Raw genomic sequence first — 9,618 nt, 5'->3', positions numbered from 1 at the left:
ATCTATTGATGGATAGATAGGTTATTGAAAACGGCCGTTAGAAAGAAAATAATTTGGCATGAATTATGAATAGGTACATATTTTTTGTGAATGAACATTAGTAGGGTGGCTTGATAAACAATTGCCCACGTATTTGGATATTTAAAATGATAATGTCGTTTCTTCATTATCTTCAGCATCAAAGAAAAAACATTCGACTGTCACCAGTACTCATTATGAGTATTGACCAGTAAGGAGTCCTTAATAACCATTTTAAAATAAATTGTTTCATCCACTACTGAATCGACTACTGAATTATAACATTAATGTCAGTGTTTCTGCAGTGAAACAGGGATAATGGTATTGAATTTATGTGGCTGATACTTCATTAAAATCCACAATTAATCTTAACATTTATATGACTTATGACATCATTTTTACTAACGATGAATCGTTTACCTCTATGCTACAGCTAAGGACTATAATATTTTATCAGATTTCGTTGAATTTATGAACCTCTTTGTTGAAAAATATGGTATATTTCTTATTATTCAGTGGAATAAGTATTAAAATCTTCTAATTTGTACATGATAAAGTAGTTAAAATTAGAAAAAATCATTCTTTTTAGATTTAGATATCCTTTCTTTCACGTCAGACCCTGTGCTAGGCAAAGATTGAGGAGTACAAACAAAAGTCACAACAAAATAAAATATTTATTCAACAATTTCACTGTAATCTACATTTTCGGTTAACTGAACTTTCTGTCGTGGAAGCAATCTGTCGTATAATATGACCATATCGTTCAGTGTTTCTTTTTATGTATGGAGTCCTCCATCCATCATTGGTTCTTTTATGCCTGCCTTTGATACCAGGCCAATGGACCAAGAAGGCATTATCCAATATAACGAATCTATAGTTCAGAAGGCACATCTGAAGCATCTGGAAAAAGATAGGTGATTCAGTAATTTACTTTGTGTATGTAGGAGTGAGAAAGCAAATTGTTGTTCATTTGGATAATTTCTGTGTTCATCTCTGCTCCTCCCAATGGTACAAGATACAAGAAGTTAACCTCATCATTGCATTCTATTTAATGGTCTCAAAATCTATAAGAGGAATTTTCAAGTCTTACAATGATAAGAATCATAAAGGTATGTCTCAAATGTGTTTTCCTTCAAAGCCAACCCTTATAAGTTAAAACTTTTTCAGTCAGTTGAGAGTATGAAAAGCTTGACAATGACTAAATAGGCCAGCAACTTTTTCCTTCATTCTGACATCGATTTAAGAGGTTTGGTATGTATTTATTATAGTAATGTGTTAGTTTAGGGACTCCGACCCTTTGATTAATATTGCCGAAAGCTTGTTATTCTTGAAAAAAATTACCCTTCATCAACCCACGTTGGTCCGATCCTGTTTGATAGGGTGAGGTTAAAAATATGGGACAAGATATTGTAAATCGATACATTCAATACTGAAATTGGCTCACCTGAGGCATTTTGTCTTGCAATCCTTCCCATGAGAGTGCTTCATCATATAAAGGATCCAGTTTCGTTCCTATAAAAATAGGTTCCCATCTATGGAAGGGATATTCTCTTTTCACAGACAAAAATGGCTGAAAAATAGTTAAGATGCAAGATGTTTCTAACAAAGAATGTGTTTTTCGCGAAAACCATTGAAGGGATAAAATTTTTGCACCAAGAATCTAGTACGTTGTGGTAAAGCTAACGAGAAAAATTGACTTGTAGGCCAAGCAGTACTTTTTTTTTTCAGTTGGTCATAGGACCTGAAAAATAGTGCGTATATTGGACAGGTTGTGCTGGTATGAAGTCTTTCTCATCAACAATTTCTTCGCCGAAAACTCCCAAAAAAAAATGGGGTCATTTAAAAAATCGTCAAGACCGAACATTTGCATAGAGCTCGATGAAATTTTGAGATGTATTACTAGAAGAGTTGCTCTTTAAGTTCTCTACATAAATATTCATCGGATGTCGAAAAATGATTTTATTTCCCCCTTCAAATAAGAATAAGTTTCAGAGTAATTTTCTTTCAAGCATATAGCTCATATAATAATTAAAAAATTATGCTTCTCCCCCTAAAAATCACTCCTAGAACCGCCACTGGAGCCAAGTGGTCGAAGATCTGAAAGGCTGATCCAACCACACTTCGATAATGATTCAGTATCTAATAATACTCACTTCAACGCTTTTTCTCTCCTGCTTCGTTACCCAAGCATCAATCCCAGGAAACTTCTGGCAATGCGGACACAAAAATTTATGAAAATAAACGGCTGCTCCAGCATCCACCAACTCGAGCAAATTTTTTTTAGTCAACGGCATGTCATAACCTATTTCTACCTCGAAAGTAGGAACTACGTAAACCTGCGTCACGGGGTCAATTCCCCTGAAAAACTGCATCATTTCTAAAAAACTTTCGGCTAGGTGTGCGGAAGGAATAAGTTCGATATCAGTAACCATTACGAAGTGAGTATTCGCAGCTTCTCTGGCCACGTTCCTCCCAACGTTTATCGGATAAGATATATCGTGCTCTATTCTATTGAATTTATCTTTGAATTCGTTTCTGACTTCGCAGTCTTGAAAGTGAGAGGAATTGGTAAACTCCTCCAGATATGGCTCGAAATTCACTGGAAATACTAAGTGGATAGAAACTCTGGACATGTCAGCAAGGCAAAGGCATATGCGGAATAATTTCTGAAAAAATATTTGTGCATCTTGAGCAGGAACGAAAGCAGCTATGCTTATTGGCCCATTCCAGTACCTGAAAATAGTTTTTTTAGTCGAAGATCAAAACATTCATTTCATCCTCATTCCTGAGCACGTCAAGTTCAATTTTGATAGAATATTTTCTCAGTTCGGTCGAGGAACTTTGAGGAACGAGGCTTTTGAATATTTTCAAGAATATTTCGAGTTCCTGCAATTTTCGGATGTTCACAAGCTTCTCTACACGAAGACTCATTTCTCCCCTATATTATGAAACGAGTTTCGTTCAAAAACACCCTTAAACTCACCTTACAATTTCCGGAATGAACAAGACAAAATCCACAGTAACATGCGTGACGTAAGTCACTTTTGGCACGGATTCCTCAACATCTCCCTCAACGACATTATACAGCACCCTATAGGAACTATTCGTGCCCTCTTGCGGGGGGAAGTGCAGATCTGATTCTGAAAAATTCAACTTATTCGGAAGACCATAGTTGAAGTTGCAGTAACTTTCGTTGCTTATCGGCAGGCTCCACAAGAACCGTCCTGGAATTGGTGGTATTTGGTTCTTGATGTTCTGCTCGTAAATGAAAGCCCTCGTGGAAAACAGCACATAGTTTAGGAATATTAGGGTTACGAAGAAAATAACAATAAGTAGGACTACGAGTATCTGCTTGATATCTGATTTGATCCTAAGACTAGACATCGCATGTTTGTTCACATCCTGTAATGAAAGTTTGACGTGGAAAATGAAGAAAGAAAACTCACTGAGATTATTGGTTAAATCTGTACAAGATCGACTATAAGTGGGTACCGGTAGATACGGGTGACTTGGGACAGTCCTGTAACTTGGGACAGTTACCCCCCTTGCAGATTTCATTGTTTCTTACCATTTATGAGTGAAGGGACAAACTTATAAGATTGTGTAGCGTCTTTTCGGTTAGTTTAACGATTAATTCCTGTTGAGTCTGCCGTAACCAGAGAGTTTGAATTGACAGGAAAAATTAACGAATACAGGAGAGTAAAAGCGTGTTTTTTATGGCCCTTATACTTTCTAATGTTCCTGTACATGTGTTTTATTTTGTGCATATGAAATTTTTTTTCTGGATACGTGGGATATTGGAAAATTAGATATATCATCCAACAAGGTTGTTCACAAATCAAACGGCAACACGGATCTCATTAATTTATTTTGTGGTTTCATAGGGTGACTTGGGACAATGCCGAATAGATACAAGCGGCGCATTGGCAGCAGGAAATATGCCGATTTTTTGCAGGATATTATAATTCACGCTATTTCCACAAAGAAATCCCCAAAGACTGAAAGAAATCAAAGTTTCCTTGTTTTGTTTAGTTTTTTAACATTTGAGTTGCAAATATTTTACTTTGGCTGTAATAGGGGTTTATCATTTAATTTCCTTACCGAATTTCAACTATATAATCACAAATTCTAATTGTTCAAAATTATACACCGTCCCAAGTCACCTATTTCCTTTGAGAGTTGAGAAATCAATAGATTTTAACTTGTGTCCCAAGCCTCCCAAATCGGTGGGTGACTTGAGACAAGTATATTATATGTTTTTGAAAATTTATATCCGAATTCTGAAGCATGGTATATATCCTAATCAATAGTCTGAGTTATTAAGCATATTCTAACCTCTTTATCAGATAAAATAGGTCACCGTTTTGAAAATTTGACAAGTTGAATTTAACATTCGTCCCAAGTCACCCGAATCTATGGTACTCTAAAAAACTTAACGAGTTTCAGTATTGAAAAAAAGGTATCTTTGAATTCGAAACTAATGAACAATAAGGTATTGCTCAGCTCTTCTCTTTCAAGTGTGTACCAAAGAGCGGCCAGAATATATTTGACCACAAATTCTTCACCAGTGAGTAGATGTTTATAAGTTTTTCGTTATTCTGAACAAAAAATAGGGTCATATCCAATTATACTTATTGTTTCAGTGGTGTCTTAAAGATTACCACCCTTTCAAATCATCTTTACTTCTTACTTCAACTCCAACTATTCACTGACCTTTCATCCATTTATTTCAGTATTATGTTTGATCAGAAGCCTAACTATGTTCAGTTGATGTGTTAAAGAATAAAATTGTTTCATAAAAAAATAATTGAAAATATGAGAAATTCTTGGTTTGAATAAGAGAAAAAACTTAAATGAAGAGGAAACTAAAAGTTAGTACTTGGTTGGTCACCCTGGAGGTCGTGCTGACATCCTAAAAACACTTTTCACATTACCATCATGACTTTGGAACCATTTTACATCAACCACGCAATAGAATTCACAGTTGTAGATTTTCATAAAAAATCTGAGACAAGAAGTCTTTCATTTCAATGGAATTTGCATTTAACAATTTTCAAGGAATTCAAATATGCGGTCAATGTTTGGTGTTTCCAAAGACATTGTGGTCCAATGAGTATAGTTCTCAAAATCATCGCCATAGATGAGCACTATGAGATTTCGCATATCATAAAACTACAGTGATTTTCGTATTCTGAGATAAAAAGAAAAAACTATTATTAGGGGCTGTAATTCCGTAAGTGACAACACACCCCTGTATATACTGAATATTCATTGAAATAGATTATGTACCCCGAACATAAAACAATCTTTCGAAATGGATAATATTTCTATATCTTTCCTGATAACAATAACCATAAATTTACATAAGAAAAATTTATCATTCCAACTTTATATCCAACAAAGTATTCGGAGGGCATAAAAAAGACATCTATCACAATAAATCACTCACCTGATTTCTATAAGGAACAGTAAGTAAATACTTTGTGTGTCATATTCATTCGAATGCTCCTGGTTGCAGAGGAAAAACAACCCCATCCCTCCAACTACAAACCTAACTCCCTCTGTTGTTGGATTCGTAAATCGGATCGACGCCATAGAAAGGCGCATTGGAGACCAAAGAATCAATATCTCCGTGGAAAACATGAAAGACGCAATTTTTACTACGACCGCATGATGGCCTTAACTGAATGGAGTCACATGTTTTGGCCATTGAAAGCCACGCTGTTAATTCTATCGATCTGTTGACGGTGATGGTAACATCACCACCTGTGTCCTTGAAAGTAGGTTAGGAGTGTTCTGGCTGCGGGTGTCAGATGCTATTCATCATGTTCCTCGTATATCATGTTTCTGAAAGCTTTCACAGGGATTCTGTCAAAATCTCTGCAGACCGCATTGCCGTACAACGTACATGAAGGTGCCAAAACCGTAAATCTTGTATTATTCGCGACTGAATAGGAAATTTGACCAACTTGGAAATCACTGAACTTCAAAGCTGATAGAAGACAATGGAGCAATACAGATTTGCGCCAGGGTGGTATGAAATATTCAAAATTGACCACTGGATATGCTTTTTCGAGTCGAAAAAATATTTCCGAGAGATCTTGAGCTGATTTCACTGATGAAATACGCAATTGTAGCTCTAGGCAGTCGTCTCCAGCCCTTCTAGATTCAACGTACACCTATGAGATACACCATTTCAGCTTTTTCGAAGGGTTTCTCAAGATATGGCATTATAGGGGTCAGCCTCAATGAACATTAGCCATGTAATGTCTCTATAGAACAGTGAAAACAAAGGAATCGAACTTCATTACAGATCTCACCCCTCTGCATGCCATGTAGCCCATGAGGACAACCTTAGAATATCTAAGAAAGGTATAGGCAATGACAGAATTAAAAGTCAGAGAGCCTAGAGCCTGGTCCTCTTTGAATATCCACTTCTCATCAGTGGACCTACCTAGTGATGCTATGATCAAAAAGTAAAACCCATGGCAACAAAGGCGCACTGTCGTTTGAGTCCTGCTCGAGTGTGCTATAGACCTCGATTCACATGATATGGTGCCGAAGAAAAATCAACGAAATAGAACAGAAAACAAGGTTTCTGCGTTCCTGGTCAAACAGGAATCAAAGGAAACGAAAAGACCAACACAGTTACCAGAAAGGGGGCTCAAACACGACGCTTACTGGCCCAGAAAGTTTCTGCGTTATGGAGAAATGCACCACAGAAAAGTTTTTGAAGAGAGAGGAGGCCAAAAGTGGAGCACACTGGCCAGAACTATACAACTGAAAGCTGGAGGAGGCATGTGATGAGCATAAGATTATCAGAAACTGATTAGTGTAGATTCTTTGGGTTACAGAATGCCTCGCCAAGAATGTCCTGGATAAGGAAATTACAGCAGGAATCTATCTTCCTTGATGACCCCTCAGATATTGGAGTTAGTTGGACAACTGGAGTGGGAGGGCGAGCTGTAGATGGCGCAGTTATAAAAACATCTCTGATGGAGGTACAATAAACCTTGAGGTCGCAGTAGAATGTAATTCCCTCAACAAACTATGAACTATATAAACTAAACTAGGATTGGGTAGGTGTAATCGTAATTTGAGTTGGACTCTGAACATCTTCACTTCACAGACCGTCGAATTGGGCTGAAACGGATATCTGAAGCACTGAATATTTCATACGAACGTGTTCATCATATAGTTCACGTCAATTTGGACATGAGAAAAATTGCTGCAAAATAGATACCCAAATGTTTGAATGTTGACCAAAAGCATGCAAGGCTTCGATCTGTGCTCGATTTGAAAACGATGTAGACTTCTTAAACCGAATTGGTACTATGGATAAGACTAGGGTACATTTTTACGATCCAGAAACAAAGCAACATTAGATGGAATGGCGACCTAAGAAGTTTCATATCTAAAAAAGCTATCCAAAGGTGTTTTGTTTTTGAAGGACAACGCTCCTGCACACAAATCCCATGTTGCCATGCAAAAAATTCGTGATTTAGGGTTTGAATTACTAGAACACCACCCTTATTCACCAGATTTGGCTCCATCCGACTATCATCTCTTTCCTCAACTGCAAAAAAGTTTAGGTTAGGTTAGGTTAGGTTAGGAGGTTAGCAGATTCACGAAGATATACTTAATACCCTTGGTGATCAATGTCCTTCGTATACGACCGTGAAAAGTTGAACTGCAAGCTTCAAAAGAGGTAAATTCTCCATTGAAGATGATGACCCATGGAGAAGGCCAGTTTCTGTGTCAGTCCCCGAAAACATCGATGCAGTTCATGACATGATTTTGTCAGACCGTCGAATTGGGCTGAAACGGATATCTGAAGCACTGAATATTTCATACAAACGTGTTCATCATATAGTTCACGTCAATTTGGACATGAGAAAAATTGCTGCAAAATAGATCCCCAAATGTTTGAATGTTGACCAAAAGCATGCAAGGCTTCGATCTGTGCTCGATTTGAAAACGATGTAGACTTCTTAAACCGAATTGGTACTATGGATAAGACTTTGGTACATTTCTACGATCCAGAAACAAAGCAATATTAGATGGAATGACGACCTAAAAAGTTTCGTGTCTAAAAATCTTCTGGAAAAGTTCTTGCTTCAGTTTTTTGGGATTGCTATGGAGTAATCATGTTTGGCTTTTTGGATAAGGGTAACACAATATCCGCAGATTACTATTCGACATTACTGACCACTCTACGGGAAAAAATTAAAAAGAAAAGACGCGGAAAGCTATTCAAAGGTGTTTTTTTTTTGAAGGACAACGTTCCTGCACACAAATCTCATGTTGCCATGCAAAAAATTCGTGATTTTGGGTTTGAATTACTAGAACACCACCCTTATTCACCAGATTTGACTCCATCCGACTATCATCTCTTTCCTCAACTGCAAAAAAGTTTAAAAGGTCGCAAATTTTCTTCGAACGAGCAGGTGATGAAAGCTGTGGAGGTCTGGTCTGCTCTGTCTAGAGACGTTGCAGGTTTGCTCTAATAAATGTATCCAATTAAGAGGAAAATATGTTGAGAAATAACATATTTTGACATCGAAATTTTGTTTGGATCTATAGTAGGATAAGAATTTTTCAATATATCCTCGTACGGTACTTTTTTGTCACGCTGTATATTATTCCCTGGAAAAATTCTTGTCAGTCGACACGCCATCGACCCGTCCCTGGCTAAATCCGAACACGAACTACCCCTATGACCTACCCTAGTGCGGCACAAAATTTCAGATCGAAAACTCTGCTTCGTTCTCAGTAGACAGGACGGCGCGTCGCGGAGCTATACGTTTGCTGAGGATCGGCGAACGGACCACGTGTGCATGACTCATCGGTGTGCTGCGTACCCTGAGACGGAATAAGGGATGAAAAGACAATTTCCAAAAAAATTCCCAGGCGTCCACCCGCTCTACGAGAAGGACGGAGTTGGTGATAAGGGGTTAAAAGTGCCCTCTAATTGTTTATGTGTTTAGGGTGTTTCTGCACGTCATATCTCATATGGTTAATATGTTAGGATTAGGAAATAAAATTGGGTTCACATTCTTGAGGAGAAACATTTGACGATATGATTATTTAAAATTTTGGTGCATTATTTTCAATACCTAATGAACCTTTTAAATCGATCTAAAGTAAAATATGAAGTACCCCAATTTGTTGCTTGTCACATGATACACGTATATGAAGATTTTTTCATTATCAGGTACAGTATGTTTTACGTAAGTGGATCAGAAAAGCGAAAAGATGAAATGAAAAAAGTTGCTCCGAAAATTTCCCTAAACGATTTAATTTCAAAACTACAAGTAAAATCTGCACAATTAATTTTCTTCGAAAACCGAAACTTTCCATAACTATGTTCAATAGTTTTCCGATAGCCTGGAAAATACTGTCATACTGATGGTTCACTTTTTAATTTTATTCAATGAGTAAGTAACAAACACCTCGCTCACGTTAAACATACTGTACTCATTAAAACATAACACGTTTCGCTATATTGCAACTTCTTAAAATATTTCCAAACAACCGGATCGAGAATGTGACTTGAAAATATGTAAAGACGATCAAGAGTATTGAGGAAGGGGCGCAAAA

General features: G+C 37.1%; 1 protein-coding gene across 1 annotated transcript; it reads right to left on the bottom strand.

The window, feature by feature from the left end:
* Window positions 1-673: 673 nt before the first annotated feature.
* LOC123309677 (beta-1,4-glucuronyltransferase 1-like) lies at window positions 674-5,620 on the bottom strand. The gene is made up of 5 exons (XM_044892894.1): window positions 5,468-5,620; window positions 3,002-3,420; window positions 2,172-2,751; window positions 1,463-1,588; window positions 674-918 (listed from the first exon to the last, which is right to left on the bottom strand). The coding sequence occupies exons 2-5, from the start codon at window positions 3,400-3,402 to the stop codon at window positions 706-708; spliced, it is 1,320 nt and encodes a 439-aa protein (XP_044748829.1). The 5' UTR covers window positions 3,403-3,420; window positions 5,468-5,620; the 3' UTR covers window positions 674-705.
* Between the last annotated feature and the right edge of the window lie 3,998 nt (window positions 5,621-9,618).

This window comes from Coccinella septempunctata, chromosome 3 (assembly GCF_907165205.1).
Source record: "Coccinella septempunctata chromosome 3, icCocSept1.1, whole genome shotgun sequence".
NCBI lineage: Eukaryota > Metazoa > Arthropoda > Insecta > Coleoptera > Coccinellidae > Coccinella > Coccinella septempunctata.
Note: the sequence above shows the minus strand (reverse complement) of the source record. Positions and strands in the feature narration are given on the sequence as shown.